A 24144-nucleotide genomic window follows, 5' to 3' on the forward strand; every position below is an offset into this window, starting at 1 on the left:
TTTTCCAAAGACACGCTACTGTGGGAACGCTATGCGACGCAACTGAGGCTTCATCCCTGCATGCTGACTAGATAGGACAGCACTAGTATGTCGGCACGGCGCGTGTTGTCCTATCTGGTTATTGAGTAGAAACTGATCGGACAACTTTGGGGATTGAGTATAAACTAGATAGGACTAGATAGGACAGCTCTTCTCTGAGAGGGGACTGGTGAATGCTGTCTTATCTGGCCTTTGAGCATAAACTGATATGACTAGATAGGACAGCTCTCTAGACTGATGGGATGCTGCATATTGTCCTATCTGGTCTTTAAGCATACATTGATAGGACTAGGTAGGACAGCTCTAGTCTGGGGGATTGTGCATGTTGTCCTATCTGGTCTTTAAGCATAATTTCATAGGACTAGGTAGGACAGCCTAGTCTGGGGTGGTGCATATTGTCCTATCTGGTCTTTAAGCATAAATTGATAGGACTAGATAGGACAGCTATAGTCTGCAGGGATGGTGTATATTGTCCTATCTGGTCTTAAAACATAAATTGATAGGACTAGATAGGACAGCTCTAGTCTGAGGGATTGTGCATATTGTCCTATCTGGTCTTTAAGCATAAATTGATGGGACTAGATAGGACAGCTCTAGTCTGAGGGATTGTGCATATTGTCCTATCTGGTCTTTAAGCATAAATTGATAGGACTAGATAGGACAGCTATAGTCTGCAGGGATGGTGTATATTGTCCTATCTGGTCTTAAAGCATAAATTGATAGGACTAGATAGGACAGCTCTAGTCTGACGGTAGGGTGCATGTTGTCCTATCTGGTCTTAAAACATAAATTGATTGGACTAGATAGGACAGCTCTAGTCTGGGGGTAGGGTGCATGTTGTCCTATCTGGTCTTTAAGCATAATTTGATAGGACTCGATAGGACAGCTCTAGTCTGGGGGTAGGGTGCATGTTGTCCTATCTGGTCTTTAAGCATAAATTGATGGGACTAGATAGGACAGCTCTAGTCTGGGGGTAGGGTGCATGTTGTCCTATCTGGTCTTAAAGCATAAATTGATAGGACTAGATAGGACAGCTCTAGTCTGGGGGTAGGGTGTATATTGTCCTATCTGGTCTTAAAGCATAAATTGATAGGACTAGATAGGACAGCTCTAGTCTGGGGTAGGGTGCATGTTGTCCTATCTGGTCTTTAAGCATAAATTGATAGGACTAGGTAGGACAGCTCTAGTCTGGGGGTAGGGTGCATGTTGTCCTATCTGGTCTTTAAGCATAATTTCATAGGACTAAATAGGACAGCTCTAGTCTGGGGGGGTGGCGTATATTGTCCTATCTGGTCTTTAAGCATTATTTCATAGGACTAAATATGACAGCATTAGTCTGGGGGGATGGTGTATATTGTCCTATCTGGTCTTTAAGCATAAATTGATAGGACAACTCTAGTCTGGGAGGGGGTGCATATTGTCCTATCTAGTCTTTGAGCATGAATGAACTGATGAAACGTCTGACCAGACCAGCTTTGATGGATTGGTGACAGCGTGTTGTTCCTTGATGTAGAATAAGAATGATGTTATGTTAGCTCGTTAGCTCCACAGCATCTGGACATGTTCCACATCTGTATGTTGACTCCTTATGCTAACTACTTAGCTGCGGAGTGGCAGACCATCCATTATAGGACCGGTATCAGGTTCAGCGGCTGCCGTCGAGTCTGGCTTCATCTCTGTGCTCTCTGCGGACGCCATGAAGAAGAAGCCATGTTTTAAAAAAGCTTCTTAATAACCAAGTACAGTACGGATGCACAGCAGCGTTATAAAATGCTAACGTAATGGAACGTTGCCGCGTTGGCTTCCGTGTATGTTTATTTCATTTTGATTGCAAGGGCGTGTAACCCAACGTGTAACTCAACATGTGACCCCGTTCATCTAGTCGGTGTGTATTTGAGTACATTCTACACCCCTAACTCATTCAAACGATACAACACCAAAAGTAGAACTAACTTCACCCGACATTGTACAAACCAGTGTACCAAAAAATAAAAAAATAAAAAAATCTTCTTTTAATAACTTCAACAGCGTATAAATGCAATAATTCAGATAGGATTCCTCAGTTGGCACATATAACCGTGCTGTAGCAAATTCTAATAAACGATAAAGATGTAACACTGGTGATTATGGTCATGTATGGTGTTTAAAAATGGCAACAGCGGTGATGTTAGAAATGATAGCATTTGTGTGTTCATGGTGATTGTAATGGTAATGATGGCTATATATGGATATATTTTTGATATTTAGTATTAAAAGCTACTATCTCGGGTAACTTCACCTCTCTCCCCCGCTAGTGTATACAGTACAAAGAATGTGGTTGTGATGCAGCCTTTATTAAAGGAAGTGAACCAACCTCCAATGTGTTTTGTATTTTTTTGGTGTTGATATAAATATAAATATAATAAATAATAATAATAATAAAAAAATAATAATAATCTGACACACAATCACTGATGTTTATGTCTCGGGGGTCAAAATAACAAGAATTTAACACATCATAAAACAAATTTGATCTTCAACGAGAAGAAAAACATTTTCTAAAGTGTTTATTTTCATTTGTGTTTATTTATTTATTTATACATTTATTTTGAAGGCCAAAGTGACCCGGATACAGGATGTACTTCGCAAGGAGTTGGCGGAACTGACTGGGAATCTGTGCTGCACAGGCAGAAGCGCAGATAAAGAGGAGAAACAATTAAAATAGAATGGTACCGTAAAAGAAGGACAAAATATACCGTAGTTACTCGATAAAAAACGAGAGTGCTGAGAAGTACGGCATATCACAATTCAATCAGTATTGTTAAAAATCGACATTTTATTTTGAACGGACCAGACCGGATGTTGAACGGACCAGACCGGATGTGTTTCTAGTCACGTGACTTGGTTACTCGCTCAAGCTCGCTGCCTGTTTGTTTGGCGCAGCACAGATCCCGACTTATTGTGTAAATTATTAGGTGTAGGGCAACTCAACCAGTGAGGGTGAGTTAACGCACGATTAAACTTTATGTTACAGATGTTTTTGGGGAGATTCAGTAGTAGTTCTTTTGTTTTAGCGGCGGAAATACAGTTAGCATCGCAGCTTTAGCTAGCGCTAACAGCATCGTGCTTCAACCAAGGGGGTTTGTTGTTAGCAAAACATAAGCTAACCTAAAGCAATATTACGAATTTATGAGAAATATACATTGAGCGGGGGCTATATAATTTAATACTGAATATTTATTTCAAAGTAGACATGACTGACCGTGTCTTTGAAGTACTCAGTGTGCCTGTGTCCAGGTGTTTGGAAAATGATCATCCCGGTCCGGTGCTTCACCTGTGGAAAGATCGTGGGTAATAAGTGGGAGATGTACCTTGGCCTCCTCCAGGCTGAGTACACGGAAGGGTAAGAATATCTGAAAAGTACATGCTTATACAAGTATTCAAGTGGAACGCCAGATATAGTTTTTCTGTAAAAAAAAAAAACTATAGTTTTTTTTTTTTACTTCCCATGACGTCCATTGTTAACCACAGTAGCTCAATAACTAGTAAATTGTGAATGACGGGCAAAATTCCACAAAAAGTGCAGTTCTTGTTTGAAATGCCGCACATAATAGTTACACCTATATTTAAAAAGGCATATTTTTTACACTTGAAGCCCTTACAAAATTATTATTTATTTGGAATTGTATAATGTATATGGTAATGGTTTAATTTACGTTTGATACGTAATTATATACATACATCAGATTACAATTGAATGCATCGCATAATCAGTTCCCAGTTCCACATGTCCAAAAAGGAGTAGGAAGAAGCAAAGCTTATGAAATCCTACCTGTACCTGTACCTATCTGGTACTTTTACAATCAATAACTGTTGCATTTGTTCACTTCCTGCTTTCCTAATATTATTTAAGTGATTTATTTAAATTATTTATTTTTGTTTTATTTTAGTTTATTTTTGTATTTTATTTTTTTTATAATTTAAGTGATTTTATTTTAATTATTTATTTTTGTTGTATTTTAGTTTTATTTTATTTTTTAAATTTTATTTTTTTTTAAATGTTTTGTTATGTACCGAAGTACGAGGTGATATGACCATACAATAACAAAGGGTACCATAGTAAGTGGCAATATAGTGATATATATATATATATATATATATAGCACATCATGACTGGTTCAAGACACTTCATCCTTGTATTTAGCAAACATCAACTGCTTGTATTGTTTCTTGAATTGGCTCATCGTTGTGCGTTGTTTGATTTCCTTACTCAATCCATTCCATAGTTTGATTCCACATACTGAAATGCTATGGCTTTTTAACGTAATCCTAGCATATAAGTGTTTCAAATGTACTTCTTCCCTGAGATCATATTTCTCCTCTCTTGTAGAGAAGTATTGGATGACATTTTTAGCTAATTGTTTATTTTTTTTAGCCTTATGCATTATTTTAGCTGTTTGAACATGAACTATATCAGCAAGTTGAAGTATTTGTGATTTTAGAAATAAGGAGTTAGCATGTTCTCTGTAGGCGGTATTATGAATTATCCTTACTGACCTTTTTTTTGCAGTACATTTAGCGAGTGAAGATTGCTTTTATAGTTATTAGCCCATATTTCCACACAATAAGTAAGATATGGTAGAACCAGAGAGTATGGAGTGTTTTCTGATTGAGAACAAATTTTGCTTTGTTCAATATTGAAATATTTATATTATATACTTATACTTATATGTACTTACTAGTAATGAATGATGATTCCATCTTCTATCCTCCTGGATGGCATTCCGAGATGATGTAGGCTTTTCCGTTCACGTTCTAATGGTGCAATGTGTGTAACTTGTTGATCCAACTCCGTCCAGTAGATGGCATTGTGTCTCGGCTTCTTAATACACTTTAAATACCCTGATCTGCCACAGAATGAGACGACTTAGCGGGTATTCAGATCCCTCTAAATGCTCTTTTTTTTTTTAGTCGTTGAAGACAAACATGGAATACCGATGTCCTGAATGTAACACCATATCCTTTTTGTCTTCTTCCCACCCGCTCAGCGACGCTCTTGACGCCCTGGGTCTGAAGAGGTACTGCTGTCGGAGGATGCTCCTCTCTCACGTGGATCTCATCGAGAAGCTGTTGAATTACGCTCCCCTGGAAAAGTAGTTCTGACTTGCTCCCTTCAAACAAGAATGTTTTTTTTTTTTGATAAGTAAAGCTGTTAAAGCTGTGGGAATCGGTGGTTTTCAGTACGACACGGTGAGGATGGATGACGGCATTTTTTTTTAAATGCTGTGCGATCGAGCCACAAGGAACTACATGCGAGTTACTTATCGCTTATGTCTACTACAGTAGTGGGGAAAAAAAGACTTAATAGGTAATAGGAGCGTAAAGGTCATTATAGGTGTTACAGTAAACCTCGGATATATCGGAAATTCGCTCACAACGGACAGATAAAAAAAGAAGCGATTTTTCTGTAATGCATTTCCAATAAAAATTCATTGCATATATCGGATTTTTTTATAACGGATTTCGCCTATTTCGGACAAAATCTCCAGTCCCGTTCCAATGCATTTCCATTAAATTTCCCTCGCATATATCGGATGGCCGAATCGTGACAGGCCGCTATACGACGTCATTTGCAGCGTTGCCTGCGCGTCCAGGTACATTGGAAACATAGTCAAGGAAGTGCCTTTTTATAACGGATAAAATCCGATTTACGCATATACCGGATATAAATCCGATATATGCGTAAAACGGACATTTTCCGGTATACGCATATAACGGATTTCGCTTATATCGGACAAAACCAGTGGGAACAATTGAATCTGATATATCCGGAGGCGTATTTCGAGTAAGGATCGACCAATATGTTTTTTGGGGGGGGGGGGGAATACCGATTTTTCACATTTCCACCACCAGAGCGCAGCACACACACCGATTCCCGCACTTCCTGGTTCACAGGTCATGCTCAACCCGCCCCACATAGCTGGCCAAACACATGCCTGCAACAGAAGAACCAACTGACATAGCATACACACCTATTTAATTGTTGTATTCAGATATCTTTTTATTCTATACACACGAGAGAAACCATGAACGCAGTTGGTTCTTCTGTTGCAGGCATGTGTTTGGCCAGCTATGTAGGGCGCGTTGAGCATGACCTGTGAACCAGGAAGTGCGGGAATCGGTGTGTGGGTGCTGTGCTCTGGTGGTGGAAGTGTGAAAAATAAAGTTGACTGGAAGCAGCCGTTCGCCGTGTTCTTTTTTGGTATTGAAATCCTTAAGCAAAGATTGATTTAATCACTTTTAATGCAGTTCGGCGCAGGATCGGATATATCGACAGTCCGATATTTTTTCCGACTCCCGATACAATATCGATATAACGAGACTTTACTGTACTTATGAAAACGCGCCCTTGATGTGATTCAACAGTGGGGGGGCGGGGTCCTCTGACTGACTGTAAAATCATGCGGTGGAAAAAATACATCGGCGAACCCACGCGCGTATCGGCCGATACCGATACAAGGGAAAAAAAAACACAAATATCGGTTGCTCGATCCTTAATTTCGAGGGTCATAAACAGTCTTTCTATGCTCTAACAATGAAAATATTCCATTTATTAATATTAAATCCAATTAACCGCGATAAAACGAGAACTAACTAATAAATGTACACTTGTAAGAGCAAAATAAAAAATATCACATATGGATACAGTTTAGGGATTTTTTATATATATATAATACAAAAGACAACAATGAACATGTGTTATATACATTTGCAGGCGTCTGCACATGCAAAGGGTTCTAATCTGAATCGATCTACACAGTATAGCCTTTGAAACAAGTCCGAAACCAAAAAGGACATTTCCAACAGCAGCAGCCTAACCAAAAACATTCAAGAAGTTCATATTCCAAAACAATAACCAATTAGTATTCAGTCAGTTGCGCCGTACCAATTAATCAATTTTCATAGGTTTTGCTTTATTGTGAAATGTGGTTGGTTATGGACGATAAATGTGATGGCATTGAATCGCACTAATCTACTAATGTCCTCTAAACTAATCATTGGTGGCATTCGATTACAGTTCAATGCTTTTCATGTGACCTTCATGACACACTACTCACAAAAACAAGATGGTGGTGGGAGATAATACAGGTGGTCGTTGGTTTTTACACTGTCCGTAAAAAAAAAAAAATAACACTTTGGTCCCTAAATACTTGCTCGGGAACAGGTCACATCGCGCGCCGACGGAAGTATACGCGGCACACATTGAGGAAGAATAACATCGATGTTTGCTCATAATTATGGCTCCGAAAAAAAAGGAACGTGAAAAATGAACACCACGAAGAGCGCAGATAGAGGAGACAACATTACGGTTGCATTAACGCTTCCGGACTATATCGTATTTTTGGAAAAATTAATTAGTAAACCATCAGTTCATTCATTTCATTCATTCATTTTCTACCGCTTTTTCCTCACGAGGGTCGCGGGGGTTGCTGGAGCCTATCCCAGCTGTCTTGGGGGCGAGAGGCGGGGTACACCCTGGACTGGTGGCCAGCCAATCACAGGGCACATATAGACAAACAACCATTCACACTCACATTCATACCTATGGACAATTTGGAGTCGCTAATTAACCTAGCATGTTTTTTTTGGAATGTGGGAGGAAACCGGAGTACCCGGAGAAAACCGGGGAGAACATGCAAACTCCACTACAGAGATGGCCGAGAGTGGAATCGAACCCTGGTTTCCTAGTTGTGAGGTCTGCGCGCTAACCACTCGACCGCCGTGCCGCCTGGTTGAATTTGGCATATTAGTAAAAAAAAAAAAAAAATGCAGATTTCAGCAAATTGTACAAATTCTTGGCCTAAATTAAGCTTTTTCTAAATAATAATAATAATAATGACTTCTTTGTTTACGTGTAGACGCCATGGAGAATTCCGAGAATACCGGACAACGGTATATTTTGAGCATTTATTTGTTCAGTCTGTGCTTCTATTTTGAAATGTTTGGAGCCCGGAAAAACTACTAAAATTACTGAATGCTCGCTGGGGGGTCATGGATTCCGTGCGCTGTTACACGGAATTCCGGGAGGAGAAGAGTACTAGCCTAAAAAGTACTAGAGTGGAGTTTTTCCGAGTGACTTAAAGGCTACTTCATAACTTGTTGGTAACCCGAACACCACCTGTATTTGGGATGAAATTCCAGGATGAACCCAAAATGCACAATCTCAACTCTTCCGATTTTTCTGCACAACTTCCTCTTCGGCAAAACTCACAACATCCGAAGTCCAAATTCCTAACTTTTTTTTTGTGAGTCGTGCAGATTAAACAAATAAGTCGCGATAGTAGTGACCGAATCCTCAGCGGACCGCACAAAGTTAGACGTTGAAAGAAAAAGTGGAAAAGCTCCTCCGGCGTCGATGTGACGTTCAAGCGTTAAGTGACGGCGGGACCACACAAAACTGCGACGCTTTACGAGCTTACCGAGTCAGCGATATCGGTCCCTCTGGTCTCTGTGCCTGTCCCGCAAACGCTCCCTGTCCCTCTCTCGACTCCAGGAGCGTTCCCTGTGCCTTCGAGATGTTCCGGCTCCTTCCCAACTGGGTAAACTCTCTCTGTGGCGATCCCTTTCCCGCTCTCGATCCCGGCTGTCGGAGTGACTGCTACTCCTGCTGAGAAGGGTGTGACATTCATGGATTAGACGTATGTGTGTGTGTGTGTGTGTGTGATTTACGCGACTAAAGCTAATCAACCTGTAGCTGGAGTTTCCCTGGATGGACACCAGGCAGTCTTTGAGGGAGGTGACCAAGGCTTGGCAGCGCTCGTCTCTGTAGATGCTGGACTGTTTGATGATGGCGATGGCCGTTAACAGAGTTTCCATGGCCACCCGTAGGTCTCCTGTATTCAGGCGGTGTGCGCAATAAACAAGCAAAACATATTTTGGATAAGATAGATTCAATAGCCACGTTTACATTTACATTAATTGATCCGTCGGACACATCTGTATTTTCAATCCTCAATGTTGTTGAATTAATTTTGAATTAATCAATTAATTAAGAAAATTAATTAATTTTAATAAAAAAAATACATTTTGAATTAATTTATTTAATTAATAAAATTAATTTTGAATTAATTAATTTGATTAATAAAATTAATTTTGAATTAATGAATGTAATAATTTTTGAATTAATTAATTTAATTAATAAAATTAATTACATTAAATATCTTTGATAAGTTAAAGATGATTGCTTTTAATACATTATTATGTCATATATTTTTTTGCATTCATGGAAATTTTTTGAATTAATTAAATTAATACAATTAATTATATAAAATATTTTTGATAAGTTAAAGATGATTGCTTTTGATACATTATTATGCCACATATTATCATTGCATTCATGGAAAAATTTAGAATTAATTAATTTAATTAATAACATTAATTACATTAAATATCTTTGATAAGTTAAAGATGATTGCTTTTGATACATTATTATGCCATATATTATTATTGCATTCATGAAAAATTTTTGAATTAATTAATTAAATTAATAAAATTAATTATAGTAAATATTTTTGATAAGTTAAAGATGATTGCTTTTGATACATTATTATGCCATATATTATCATTGCATTCATGGAATTTTTTTAATTTATTTAATTAATAAAATTAATTACATTAAATATCTTTGATAAGTTAAAGATAATTGCTTTTGATACATTATTATGCCATATATTATCATTGCATTCATGGAAAAATTTTGAATGAATTAATTTTATCAATTAATTAATTACATTAAATATCTTTGATATCTTTGATAAGTTAAAGATGAGTGCTTTTGATACATTATTATGCCATATATTGTCATTGCATTCATGGAAAAATAATGTGAAAATAAAAAATAAAATAAAATTTTAATTTAATTTTTATTTATTTAATAATTATTGTGACAGGCCTAGTAACAATGGAATATGAGTACCTGAAACAGGGTAATAAGGGACAATTTTCGGGGTAATAAGGGACAATTTACCTTGGGTGTCCTGAAAGGCGCTTTGAAATAAAATGTATTATTATTATAATTTTTGGGAAAATGGTTTAAACATAATTCTGCCTTTTCATGTTAAACAGGAAGCTGCTTTGTGTTGAAGCATATATTCTTGAACAAATCGTTCAAAAAACCCAAACATTTTCCAGAAAATTGTCCCTTATAACCCCGTTTTACGGTACCCTTTGGATCGTACCAAAAATGGGCTTCAGGGTTACTTACCGGTTGTTGCACCAGTCACAGCCTTGGTGATGGCGCTGCTAGCCACGGCCCTGTTCCTGTTCAACAGCTCTTCATAATCTCTTTCTCCCTTTTGAGACATTTGTCTGCAGAATATAAGACGACATATTGACACCGTGTGAAAACGATAAAGGAGACAAATGGAAAAAATACTAATAATATTTGCGTTAAATGGAGGACATTCTCACTTTTGCTGACTGTAAGCTTGGCTGCTTTGTCTTTCTGGCGGCGGGGTGAAGTACGCGGGATTTAAATGAAGACTCGGAGACGGCTGTCTCGGAGCGCTGAAAGCTTGAGGAGGGAATAAAGGTGGCGGGAGGATGCCGGGGGGCATCGGCGGGAAGGGAGGGCGTGGCGGCTGGCCAAGGAAAGGGCTGGGATGCGAGGGAAATACGTTCCCCAGCGGGTGCGGCGGGAAGGGGGTAGGTACGCTCGGGGGGGTTGTGTCGCGGGGAGATGATGGAACCTCCGGCGGGTCCAAGTCCCTGGAATTACTGCGCATGGGGAAACCTGTGAAAAAGCATGGCGTTAATTTTTGAGTCACGGTGATGTACAGTGGTGTGAAAAAGAAATGTTTTATTATTAAGGGGGGAAAAAAGTGTGGAAAAAGTGATGCCCCCCCTGAAGCTAACAACTAGCAGCAACAACTGCAATCAAGTGTTTGTGATAACTTGCAATGAGTCACACGCAAAACTATCATGCTAGGTGTTAGCATACTAGCATTTTAGGCATTTTCTTAGGCAAACACTATTATGCAAGGTGTTAGCATGCTAACGTTAGCATACTCTTTAAATGCAAAACTATCATGCTAGTTGTTAGCATACTAGCATTTGTTTTTGCTACTTTAATCGGTAGACACAACTTTAGTTGTTAGCATACAACTTTAAACGCAAAACTACCATGCTAGTTGTTAGCATACTAGCATTTTAGCCATTTTCTTAGGCAAACACTATTATGCAAGGTGTTAGCATGCTAACGTTAGCATACTCTTTAAATGCAAAACTATCATGCTAGTTGTTAGCATACTAGCATTTGTTTTTGCTACTTTAATCGGTAGACACAACTTTAGTTGTTGTTCTTAGGCAAACACTATTATGCAAGGTGTTAGCATACCAGCATATGTTTTTTGCTATTTTAATTGTAGACACAACTTTAAACGCAAAAAACTATCATGCTAGGTGTTAGCATACTAGCATTTTAGCCATTTTCTTAGGCAAACACTATTATGCAAGGTGTTAGCATGCTAACATTAGCATACTCGCATTTTTTTGCTATTTTAATCGGTAGACACAACTTTAAACGCAAAACTATCATGCTAGGTGTTAGCATACTAGCATTTTAGCCATTTTCTTCGGCAAACGCTATTATGTAAGGTGTTAGCATGAGCACACTAGCGTTTTTTGGCAATTTTTCACAGACAACACTATTACGCGAGGTGTTTTTAAAAAGTAGGCACTTATACAAACACTTAGCATTGTTATGTAAATAAACAATAATAAATGGTGGTACTTACGTTTGTTGGCGACATCCTCAAACACGGAGAGGTTTTGATGAGTGGCAAAGCGGCAGTCGATGCTTTTCCCATCCATCGTACATTGCGGTATTTTCTCCAACAATGTTTTTAACGATTCCTCTGAAGTCACCACAACCTTTGCATAGCTGCGGAAAGAAGACGAAGAGATGCCCAAAGGGTAACGCAGGCAACATGTCAACATCTCTAATATCTAACAGCCATCCTTTACTTACCCTCTTGATTGGCCATTAGTTTTGTTCTCTGCAAATTTGATCTCGTGGATATCGTTGACCCCCAACTTTTGGGCCACACACATGAGGTCTTTGTCAGATGTCCACTAAATGATGTAGGAATGTGAAGAACATGAGTACAGGTTAGCTTTAATGCAGATACAAGTCGACATGTCAAGTGTCACACTGCCTCCGCCACATTTTACCCCAGATGTGATATGCTTTGGATCGTCATTATTATGGTAGGGGCTAATCTTTCCGAAGAATGTTAATCCAGAACTGATATTAGCATATCATTTTTAGCCCACTGACACTGGTAGGCATGTATATGAACACTATCATACTAGGTATTAGCATGCTAATGTTAGCATACTAGCATATTTTTTTGCTATTTTAATCGGTAGACACAACTTTAAACGAAAAACTATCATGCTAGGTGTTAGCATACTAGCATTTTTGCCATTTTCTTAGGCAAACACTATTATGCAAGGTGTTAGCATGCTAACGTTAGCATACTAGCATTTTTTTGCTATTTTAATCGGTAGACACAACTTTAAACGCAAAACTATCATCCTAGGTGTTCGCATACTAGCATTTTAGCCATTTTCTTAGGCAAACACTATTATGCAAGGTGTTAGCATGCTAATGTTAGCATAGTAGCATATTTTTTGGGCTATTTTAATCCGTAGACACAACTTTAAACGCAAAACTATCATGCTAGTTGTTAGCTTGCTAGCATTTTAGACATTTTCTTAGGCAAACACTATTATGCAGGGTGTTAGCATGCTAACGTTAGCATACTAGCATTTTTTTGTTATTTTAATCGGTAGACACAACTTTAAACGCAAAACTATCATGCTAGGTGTTAACATACTAGCATTTTAGCCATTTTCTTAGGCAAACACTATTATGCAATGTGTTAGCATGAGCACACTAGCATTTGTTTGTTATTTTAATCAGTAGACACAACTTTAAATGCAAAACTATCATGCTAGGTGTTAGCATACTAGCATTTTAGCCATTTTCTTAGGCAAACACTATTATGCAAGGTGTTAGCATGCTAACGTTAGCATACTAGCATTTTTTTTTGCTATTTTAATTGGTAGACACAACTTTAAATGCAAAACTATCATGCTAGGTGTTAGCATACTAGCATTTTAGCCATTTTCTTAGGCAAACACTATTATGCAAGGTGTTGGCATGCTAACGTTAGCATACTCGCATTTTTTTTGCTATTTTAATCGGTAGACACAACTTTAAACGCAAAACTATCATGCTAGGTGTTAGCATACTAGCATTTTAGCCATTTTCTACAGTATAAGGATGTGGAACTCACCCAAGAAAAATGTCCGATATATAAACAGTACTTTCGGGACGGGTCTTTTTCCTTTTCGTTGTTCTTCACGGCGACCGCCTCATCCTCAGTTTTCGTTGGCGTTTCCCTGCCGGCGGCTGCATTTGACGTGACGTTCAAGTGCTGAGCTGAACTGCATGAGCCGGCAAGCACGGCATCATCAAAAAGATCATCCGCCTCGTTGCTTAGGTCCAAATCCTTAAAAAAAATGTATACAAATATAAATAAGTACATCATGAAAAAATATCCGGTACTGAGAGGTAGATGATCGTCTTGGTTCAGCATATTTTTTTAAAAAACAAAATAGCAGAAAAATCTAAATGTTGTGTTGCTGCTGGATGTTCACAATATCCCAGTTGATACTTTTCCACAAGATGAAGGTTTAAGACTACAACAAAGCAAGTACAGAGAACCAACGTCATGTTCTGTTCTTTGCAGCCATCATTTCACTGAAGACTCAGTATAAACACATTTTGGATGCCAGGACGCCATTCCTGACGCTACGCTACACAGGGAAAATCAATCTCCCACAGAACAGAGTACATATTGTATTCTAAACACTATGCCACCATAGCAACAAGCATTCAAAGCATTATTAAACATGTTATAAAACATATTTTTACAGTGATGATGTTGACGATAACCACTGTAAACACCCTCTGGTTATAAATTTACAAATTTACTGTTTGCTTTAAAAAACAACAACAACAAAGAACGTAATTACGTAAAAATATAGAACATATTCAAGCAAAATTGATCAATCATATCAGTGACTCTTTCAGGCTGAGGGAGTGGCATCCGTTACTTACATACATACAAAGATATTATGGATACAGATAATAAATATAATCATAAATAATAATGAAAAAAATAAAAATAATAATAATAAATACATAATAATAAATAATAATAATAAATAAGAATAATTTACCCATGTTTTAGCTGTGCTTTTATTTAACTCAATTTTTTCTGTAAAACAAAATTATAATATAATATGGGAATAAAGTCAAAATATTATGAAAATCTAAATTACAAGAAGAACGTTACTTACATACACACAAAGACATACATATAGATAATAATAAATATAACAATAATAATGAAAAAAATAAATATAATAAATAAATAATTAGGAATAAATAATAATAATAATAAATAAATAAGAATAATTTACCCATGTTTTAGCTGTGCTTTTATTTAACTCAATTTTTTCTGTAAAACAAAATTATAATATAATATGGGAATAAAGTCAAAATATTATGAAAATCTAAATTACAAGAAGAAAGTTACTTACATACACACAAAGACATAGATATAGATAATAATAAATATAACAATAAATAATAAAATAAAAAAATAAAATAAATAAATAAGAATAATTTACCCATGTTTTAGCTGTGTATAAACGAATGAAAATTGTATTTTAATGTATCTTTTATTCTGTTTACTTGCTTTTATTCAACTCTATTTTTTCTGTAAAGCGTCTTTGAAAAGCGCTATACAAATAAAATGTATTATTATTATTATAAAAAAGAATGCATAAAAACATAAATAGTATTTTAAAATTAACAGTCATCTTATGTCTGTTTCTGTGCAGCATAACTTACTAGGTCATAAACAGAGAATGATTGTGTTTGTAAGTATAGAAAACATTGCATACAATGTGCATGTGCACTAAGTAAACTTCCAGACAATAATAATAATAATTATTATTAATAATTTTAATAATAAACGCAAGACTCACCTCGTCGCTTAGGTTGGAGTCACTGTACACTGCACCCTTTTTGGCTTGACTCGGCCCGGCAGCAGCAGCCATCCCCAGGGCCTGAGATCATCCAGTGGATAATAATGGCAATGATGTATAATATTGTATAATATTAATAACACCTGAGGTTCAGAATGCACGTTCACTCGGGAAACATTATATTATAAAACGATAAACAATACTCGGTGACGATTTATACTGTCTTGACATTTGCTAACGATAGCTAACGTTGCACTCGGATGTACAAAAACAATTTATGTGTTAATATCTAACACTAACACGCAGAATGACACACGGGGAAACAATAACTTTATAAAAACGTGCACTGGTTATTTTTTTTATAAAGCTATAATTTGTTTTTTATGCTCGACTGATGCTATTGTTGCTAACGTACCTGGCTTGTCAAGTGCATCTGCTAAATGTCACCGGCTAGCAACACGCTTGACGCGCTTGATGGTTCCTATGAGTAAAAATTGCGGAAACGGCAATTCTACCCATACGACATATGTTAATAAAGCTTAAAAAGGAGATGGTTTACTAATATATATATTACATATACACGCGGCTGTGTTATTAACAAGTTTATCCGGGTCGGGTTAACGCCATTAGCGATTCTGCGTCACGTGTCCAACCGTTCGCCAATCACAGAAGCGCGTGACGGAAGTGGACTGTTTGTTTTTTCTGACGTCGGGCGACGTCCACATTGCAGACGGTCGTCTCGCCAGAGGTCAGCGACGTAACAAGACGAGGATTCAAAATGTTGTCTTCGGTTATTGCCAAAAAAGTGAGTTATTTTTTGGGGGGAAATTGGTTCTTTTCAACCGTTCGCGAGGATGCTGTAAAGAAATAACACAAGTGTTGTACAACAGGGCAACGTGAGACCTTATGCAACTCTGCTTTTAGTGCTTGTAAACTGTATGTAATACATGTATGTAATACATGTATTACATACATGTATGTAATCAGGAAAAAGCCCAAATAAACAAAAAGCATGCATTGTTTTAATTTGTTTTTTAATCAGTAATAATTTTGATATTGATATGCATTGGGGTCCCATGCCATGCATGTGCTTAAAAAGTGATATAGGTGAAAAAGAAGCATCAAATACTATTTATATATTTTTATGCATTATTTTTTTATAATAATAATAAATTTTATTTGTATAGCACTTTTCAAAATACTCAAAGACGCTTTACGGAAAAAATAGAGTCAAATAAAAGCAAGTAAACAGAGTAAAAGATACATTAAAATACAACATTCATTCGTTTATACACAGCTATAACATGGGTACAATTATTTATTGATTTATTCTGATTTATTTATCATTTATTTTATTTTTATTTTATGTTTTTATTTTCTTATTATTTATCGTGATCTATATCTATGTCTTTGTGTGTATGTAAGTAAATTTCTTCTTGTAATTTAGATTTTCATAATATTTTATTATTATTATTATTTTATTATTATTCCCATGATATTATATTATAATTTTGTTTTACAGAAAAAAATGGCTACATTATTTATTCTTGTTTATTAATTATTTCTTATTTTATTTTATTTGTTATTTAATTTTTTTATTTTATTATTATTTATTGTTATATTTATTATTATTATTATTATCTATGTCTTTGTGTGTATGTAAGTAACTTTCTTCTTGTAATTTAGATTTTCATAATATTTTGACTTTATTCCCATGATATTATTATTTATTTATTCTTATTTATTTATTATTTATTATTTTATTTATTTATTTTTATTATTTATTGTTATATTTATTATTATCTATATATTTGTGTGTATGTAAGTAACTTTCTTTTTGTAATTTAGATTTTCATAATATTTTGACTTTATTCCCATTATATTACATTATAATTTCGTTTTACAGAAAAAAATTGAGTTAAATAAAAGCAAGTAGAAGAAAAAATACATTAAAATACAACATTCATTTGTTTATACACAGCTAAAACATGGGTAAATTACTCTTATTTATTTTTATTTCTTATTTCTTATTTTATTTTATATTTTATTATTATTTATGTTATATTTATTATTATCAGTAATATCTGTAATATATTTGTGTGTATGTAAGTAACTTTCTTCTTGTAATTTAGATTTTCATAATATTTTGACTTTATTCCCATGATATTATATTATAATTTTGTTGTTAAATTATATTTCTATTGTATTTCCATCATAAGCGCTGATTTGTACGTTTTATTTTCCTGTCAGCTGGTTACAGGAATGTGCCAGACGGCGAGGAGACCAGCCGTCATCGGGCTGGTACCTTCCTGCTGCTACCGCGGCGACGCTCCCGATGACGTCAAGACCGACCTGATCGAGATCCCCTTGCCCCCTTGGCAGGAAAAACCCGGGGAGACCACCGACATCAAGAGACGACGTTTGCTGTATGAGAGTCGTAAGAGAGGAATGCTAGAGAACTGCATATTGCTCAGGTTATTAAATATTACGCAGCATTCACGGCCATGTTTTATTCATTTTTTTTTCACATTAGCTGGAACTAAATGAGGTTCTTTTCCCCCCCGTGTAGCCTTTTTGCGAAGCGGTACTTGAACACAATGAGCGAGACCCAGTTGCAGCAGTATGACAGACTGATCAATGAACCCAGCAACGACTGGGATATCTACTACTGGGCAACAGGTGAACCAATCCTTTCTGTATGTCAGGGATCTCAAAAATGCTACTATGCTAGCATGATAGTAGCGTTTACATTTGTGTCTACCCATTAAAATTGCAAAAAAAATGCTAGTAAGCTAACGTTAGCATGCTAATACCTCACATTTTAGTGTCTACTTGTGAGAATGACAATTTTTGCTATGCTAATGTTAGCATGCTAACACCTAGCATGATAGTGCTAAGTGTTTAAAATGTGTCTGCCCAGGTAAACTGATTAAAATGCTACTATGCTAACACCTAGCATGATAGTGGCGTTTACATTTGTGTCCACCCATTAAAATAGCAAAAGAAATGCTAGTATGCTAACGTTAGCATGCTAATACCTAGTATAATAGTGCTAAGTGTTCATTTGTCTACCCAGGTAAACGGCTTAAAATGCTACTATACTAACACCTAGCATGATAGTGGCGTTTACATTTGTGTCTACCCATTAAAATTGCAAAAAAATGCTAGTAAGCTAACGTTAGCATGCTAATACCTCACATTATTGTGTCTACCTGTGAAAATGACAAATTCTGCTATGCTAATGTTAGCATGCTAACACCTAGCATGATAGTGCTAAGTGTTTATATAAGCGCCTGCCCAGGTAAACTGATTAAAATGCTACTATGCTAACTCCTAGCATGATAGTGGCGTTTACATTTGTGTCTACCCATTAAAATTGCAAAAAAATGCTAGTAAGTTAACGTTAGCATGCTAATACCTCACATTATAGTGTCTACCTGTGAAAATGACAAATTCTGCTATGCTAATGTTAGCATGCTAACACCTAGCATGATAGTGCTAAGTGTTTATATAAGCGTCTGCCCAGGTAAACTGATTAAAATGCTACTATGCTAACTCCTAGCATGATAGTGGCGTTTACATTTGTGTCTACACATGAAAATAGCAAAATAAATGCTAATATGCTAACGTTAGCATGCTAATACCTAGTATAATAGTGCCAAGTGTTCATTTGTTTACCCAGGTAAATGGCTTAAAATGCTACTATACTAACACCAAGCATGATAGTGGCGTTTTCATTAGTGTCTACCCATTAAAATTGCAAAAAATGCTAGTATGCTAACATTAGCATGTCTACCTGGGAAAATGACAAATTCTGCGATGCTAATGTTAGCATGCTAACACCTAGCATAATAGTGCAAAGCGTTCATATATGTGTCTACCCACGTAAACGGCTATAAATGATAATATGGTAATATTATCATGCTAGCAATGTTAGCGTGCTAACACCTAGCATGATAGTGCTAAGTGTTTATATAAGCGTCTGCCCGGGTAAACTGATTAAAATGCTACTATGCTAACACCTAGCATGATAGTGGCATTCATATTTGTGTCCACCCATTAAAATTGCAAAAAATGCTAGTATGCTAACGTTAGAATGTCTACCTGTGAAAATGATGACAAATTCTGCGATGCTAATGTTAGCATGCTAACACCTAGCATGATAGTGCTAAGCATTCATATATGGGTCTATCCACATAAATGGCTATAAATAATAATATGGTAATATTATCATGATAGCAATGTTAGCATGCTAACACTTAGCATGACAGTGTTCATATAAGTGACTTCCTGTTGTGCTTACAGAAGCTCAGCCCACCCCGGACGTTTACCAGGGAGAGGTGATGGATATGCTGAAGGAGTTCACCAAGAACCGCAACCAGGAGCAGAGGTTGGACGCTCCCAGCTTGGAATACCTGGAAAAAGAAGCCTAAAGAGGACATTCTCCGTTGACCTTTCCGACAGACTAAGACGGGTGACATAACCCACTGGCAGGACTACTACAGTACTACTATGAAAGTCTGTGTATTTTGCAGTTTTATGCAGCAAAGTGGTGGTAAATAGTAACTCTTACTGTATCTAGCATTCATTGAGTGATATTTTTATTGAAATATTGAATATATATTCACTGTAACGTGAACATAGGAGTTGTGATGATTAATTACTGGTAAAATTGACTTGTTTTGTGTTGTAATTATGATATTTACTCAAAAATTGGAGCCATTTTCGTCGCTGCTTATGCATGCGATGTCAATGTATAACCACCAGATGGCGACAAAGTACATAAAATCGTGTCACATTTAAGACGTGTCCTCTGCCTTTATTTTCCCAAATAGATGACAATTATGAATTATGAAGGTATATTTATTTAGACCACTATTTTCAAATTTACACACGCAATAGTGATCATGCTCATACGGATCATTAAAAATGCATTTTATGCACATGAAAGAAAGGCAATTTTTTTTTATTACATCCTAAGCACCACTGAAAGTGTCTTTCCATTTAAAGCTCATAAATGTTTTGCTCAGAGGCACATAAATACTGCTCCATACTCACGTCACATCACTGCAACCCTCCGCTGAGAGCAAAGGAGAAAAAAGCCTTCTGGCCAGATGTGCACAGATGATTAAATTAGATCAAGGCTGCTTGGGCGTGCCTGTGGAATGATAATGCACACATAATATACAGAATAGTACATACATACAGTAATGTACACACATACAGTATAAGTACACGCATACAATGAGTCAGTCAAGGTGTTTTAATGGTACAAAATTAAATATTTGTATGTCGTATGTCCTAAAATAGACAGCCTAGGTTTGCTGATTAAGCCTTGTGGATTACTAGAAATATGTCTTGTTTATATTTACGTGCTTACCATCACAGGTTTATGATTATAATCAACAAATTCATAAATCATAAAAAAAAATGTAAATTGTTTTTGCACACTGATGACTAATTCCTGAAAAAAGGGATTTGTCTATTTAAGGTCTATTTTTTATTTCTATTATTTTACACTTTTAAGTCATTTTTGTTTGTATTTTTATTTTTTACGCTGAATTTATAATTTTTTAAATTGCATTTTCTATTATTATTTATTTCTATTATTTATTTATAAGTAATTTTGACTATTTGTTTTTATTCGAGTAAATTTTTGTCATTTTTATTTTACTTTTTTAAAAGTATTTTTATTGTTGTAATTTTTCCCCACATTTTTCATTATTATTTATCAATATAATTTTTATGCTTTTGATTTAATTTGTAACATTTTGTGATTTTTATTAATTCATATATTCTTTTACACTTCTAAGGCATTTTTATTTTATTTTTTAATTACTTTTATATGCTCTAAGGTCATTTTTATTATTACTATATTTTTGCTTTTATTGCTTTAATATTTTGCATTACTTTTTCAGTTTTATAATTTTTATTTAGACTATTTTACACTTTAAAGTCATTTTTGTTTTTATTAATATTTTTTTTACACTTGGAAGTCATTTTTACTTTTTAAAATTACATCTATTTTTATTCATGTCATTTTTGTTATTTCTTTATAATGAATATATTTAAAAATAATAAAACAATATATTTAATAATATAATTCTATTTATTTAATCATATAATAATATAGTAAATATATTTTAATCAATTTTATTTTACACTTTAAAGTCATTTTAATTTTTATTAATATATTTTTTTTACATTTGGAAGTCATTTTTACTTTTAAAAATTACATATATTTTTATTCATGTAATTTTTATTATTTATTTATAATTAATATATTTAAAAATAATAAAATAATACATTTAATAATATAATTCTATTTATTTAATCATATAATAATATAGTAAATATATTTTAATCAATTTTATTTTACACTTTAAAGTCATTTTAATTTTTTTAATTATATAATTTTTCACACTTTTAATTTATTTTTAATGACTTTTTCATACTTTGAAGTCATTTTTTATTTGTATTACTATATTTTAATAAAAAACAAAATGTGTTTTTTTTCCCCAAAACTGCAGTACTCATAAAAACTTTCTTTCCAGACTGAATCCGTGGCAAAGCTAGCAGCTAAAGGAGCAACATGGTTCTCCCTCCCGACATCTTTTTTCCTTCCCATTGTGGATGTATAATTAACGCAGATGTTCGGAGGTCGTGGGAGAGATGGAGCGTCGTGTTGAGTTCAAGTGCCTTCGGCCTTGAAAGCCTTGCAAGCCTGCCTGAACGCAACTGTTGCATATGAATAATAAGAATAGAAAAGATGCTTGAAGCCGCATGGCGACTTTCCTGGAGTCCAACACGTTGGTCTTTGTGAGGGAACACAAAGACGCTCCATAGTAGATCCGCATCCCAGCATCCTCCCCGCATCCTCCCCGCATCTCCGACATGGGCTCGGCGTGTACATTCATCCTTTTCCCACGCACACCCACGGCACCTATCTGCGGCCTGGCAGAGCTGTCATCCTCCGCCGCCGCTTCCTGTGTCGTGACGGCGCCGCGTTTGATCCTCCCTGTCGTCACCCTCTGCAATTTCGATATCAAACTCTCTTGTATCCTTCGTCCTCCGTCTTCCATCTTCCATCCTAAATCCTCCTTCCGCCATCCTAAATCCTCCTTCCTCCATCCTCCATCCTCCATCCTCCATCCTCCTTCCTCAATCCTCAATCCTCCATCCTAAATCCTCCTTCCGCCATCCTAAATCCTCATTCCTCCATCCTCCTTCGTCCATCCTCCTTCCTCCATCCTAAATCCTCCATCCTAAATCCTCCATCCTAAATCCTCCTTCCTCCATCCTAAATCCTCCTTCCTCCATCCTAAATCCTCCTTCCTAAATCCTCCTTCCTCCATCCTAAACCCTCCTTCCTCCATCCTAAATCCTCCTTCCGCCATCCTAAATCCTCCTTCCTCCATCCTCCTTCGTCCATCCTCCTTCCTCCATCCTAAATCCTCCATCCTAAATCCTCCTTCCTCCATCCTAAATCCTCCTTCCTCCATCCTAAATCCTCCTTCCTCCATCCTAAATCCTCCTTCCTAAATCCTCCTTCCTCCATCCTAAACCCTCCTTCCTCCATCCTAAATCCTCCTTCCGCCATCCTAAATCCTCATTCCTCCATCCTCCTTCGTCCATCCTCCTTCCTCCATCCTAAATCCTCCATCCTAAATCCTCCATCCTAAATCCTCCTTCCTCCATCCTAAATCCTCCTTCCTCCATCCTAAATCCTCCTTCCTCCATCCTAAATCCTCCTTCCTAAATCCTCCTTCCTCCATCCTAAACCCTCCTTCCTCCATCCTAAATCCTCCATCCTTCATCCTCCATCCTAAATCCTCCATCCTAAATCCTCCATCCTCCATCCTAAATCCTCATTCCTCCATCCTCCTTCGTCCATCCTCCTTCCTCCATCCTAAATCCTCCTTCCTCCATCCTAAATCCTCCATCCTTCATCCTCCATCCTAAATCCTCCATCCTAAATCCTCCATCCTTCATCCTAAATCCTCCATCCCAAATCCTCCATCCTAAATCCTCCTTCCTCGTTCTTCCTTTCTCCATCCTAAATCCTCCTTCCTCCATCCTAAATCCTCCATCCTAAATCCTCCATCCTAAATCCTCCTTCCTCCATCCTAAATCCTCCATCCTAAATCCTCCATCCTCCTTCCTCCATCCTAAATCCTCCTTCCTCCATCCTAAATCCTCCTTCCTCCATCGCCCATCCTCCTCCCTCATCCCTCCGTCCTCCTTCGTCCTTCCTCCATCCACCTTCCTCCGTCCTCCGTCCTCCATCCTCCTTCCTCCTTCCTCCTTCCTCAGTCCTCCTTTCTCAGTCCTCTGTCCTCCTCCCTCCTCCATCCACCTTCCTCCATCCTCCTCCCTCCGTCCTCCTTCCTCCTCCCTCCTCCATCCACCTTCCTCCGTCCTCCTCCCTCCTACGTCCTCCGTCCTCCGTCCTCCTCCCTCCTCCCTCCTACGTCCTCAGTCCTCCTTCCTCAGTCCTCCTTCCTCAGTCATCAGTCCCCCTTTCTCCGTCCTCCATCCTCCATGCCGCCCTCCTTCCACCTCCTGCAGCTCCAGCATTCATCTTGTCCTCCCATGAGTGGAGGAGAAGGACCGCTCACCGCTGTGCCAATTTTGGATGCGTTGGATGGATAAAAGCTCTTACTGGATTTCTCCACAATAGACACCAAGGAACCATTAAAACCATTCAAACCATTCAAACCATTAAAAGCATGAACATTTTGCTTTGGGGTGCTTACAGTACTTACAGTACTTACAGTACTTGACTTCATAAACAAAGGATTGATTCGTCTGCTATACCGCCTAGTAGGCTAGTGCTATCCTATCTAGTCAGGCTCACATTTGTTCCACCTAGTGGGCTAGAGAGGACTAGATAGACTAGGGTTGTCCTATCTAGTCAGCTCTAATCTAGTCTAATGTAGTCTGACATACTAGTCTGACTAGATAGAACTAGATAGACTAAAGCTGTCCTATCGAGTCAGATCT

The 24144-nt window shown here is 36.7% G+C and overlaps 3 protein-coding genes across 5 annotated transcripts; 2 read left to right on the forward strand and 1 right to left on the reverse strand.

Moving 5' to 3' along the window:
* The first annotated feature begins 2855 nt into the window (after positions 1-2855).
* polr2l (RNA polymerase II, I and III subunit L) lies at positions 2856-5891 on the forward strand. Its single transcript, XM_058078649.1, has 3 exons — positions 2856-3018; positions 3316-3421; positions 5067-5891. Exons 2-3 carry the CDS (start codon positions 3327-3329, stop codon positions 5173-5175), a joined length of 204 nt encoding a protein of 67 aa, XP_057934632.1. The 5' UTR covers positions 2856-3018; positions 3316-3326; the 3' UTR covers positions 5176-5891.
* Positions 5892-6721: 830 nt separating this feature from the next.
* On the reverse strand, positions 6722-15786 carry LOC131132574 (cleavage and polyadenylation specificity factor subunit 6-like). 3 transcript variants are annotated; one of them, XM_058078327.1, is made up of 9 exons: positions 15557-15780; positions 15142-15222; positions 13380-13595; positions 12047-12150; positions 11814-11959; positions 10489-10810; positions 10283-10386; positions 8768-8912; positions 6722-8683 (listed from the first exon to the last, which is right to left on the reverse strand). In XM_058078327.1, the coding sequence occupies exons 1-9, from the start codon at positions 15572-15574 to the stop codon at positions 8503-8505; spliced, it is 1317 nt and encodes a 438-aa protein (XP_057934310.1). In that variant the 5' UTR covers positions 15575-15780; the 3' UTR covers positions 6722-8502. The 3 variants fall into 3 exon arrangements, with proteins under 3 accessions (XP_057934310.1, XP_057934309.1, XP_057934308.1); XM_058078326.1 differs by having other exon boundaries at positions 6722-8686; XM_058078325.1 differs by having other exon boundaries at positions 6722-8912; positions 15557-15786.
* A 15-nt stretch (positions 15787-15801) lies between these two features.
* On the forward strand, positions 15802-19944 carry sdhaf2 (succinate dehydrogenase complex assembly factor 2). Its single transcript, XM_058078328.1, has 4 exons — positions 15802-15946; positions 17392-17615; positions 17711-17820; positions 19447-19944. Exons 1-4 carry the CDS (start codon positions 15920-15922, stop codon positions 19572-19574), a joined length of 489 nt encoding a protein of 162 aa, XP_057934311.1. The 5' UTR covers positions 15802-15919; the 3' UTR covers positions 19575-19944.
* Positions 19945-24144: the final 4200 nt, after the last annotated feature.

This window comes from Doryrhamphus excisus, chromosome 7 (assembly GCF_030265055.1).
Source record: "Doryrhamphus excisus isolate RoL2022-K1 chromosome 7, RoL_Dexc_1.0, whole genome shotgun sequence".
NCBI lineage: Eukaryota > Metazoa > Chordata > Actinopteri > Syngnathiformes > Syngnathidae > Doryrhamphus > Doryrhamphus excisus.

Coding starts and splice junctions, on each gene's coding strand:
- polr2l (XM_058078649.1), top strand. CDS start 3,327: ATGATCATCCCGGTCCGGTGCTTCACCTGTGGAAAGATCGTGGGTAAT. Junction 3,422..5,066: donor CAGGCTGAGTACACGGAAGG/GTAAGAATATCT, acceptor CCACCCGCTCAG/CGACGCTCTTGACGCCCTGG.
- LOC131132574 (XM_058078325.1), bottom strand. Junction 12,151..13,379: donor ATATCGGACATTTTTCTTGG/GTGAGTTCCACA, acceptor TACATCATTTAG/TGGACATCTGACAAAGACCT. Junction 10,387..10,488: donor CAAGCTTACAGTCAGCAAAA/GTGAGAATGTCC, acceptor TATATTCTGCAG/ACAAATGTCTCAAAAGGGAG.
- sdhaf2 (XM_058078328.1), top strand. CDS start 15,920: ATGTTGTCTTCGGTTATTGCCAAAAAA. Junction 15,947..17,391: donor CTTCGGTTATTGCCAAAAAA/GTGAGTTATTTT, acceptor TTTTCCTGTCAG/CTGGTTACAGGAATGTGCCA. Junction 17,821..19,446: donor TATCTACTACTGGGCAACAG/GTGAACCAATCC, acceptor TTGTGCTTACAG/AAGCTCAGCCCACCCCGGAC.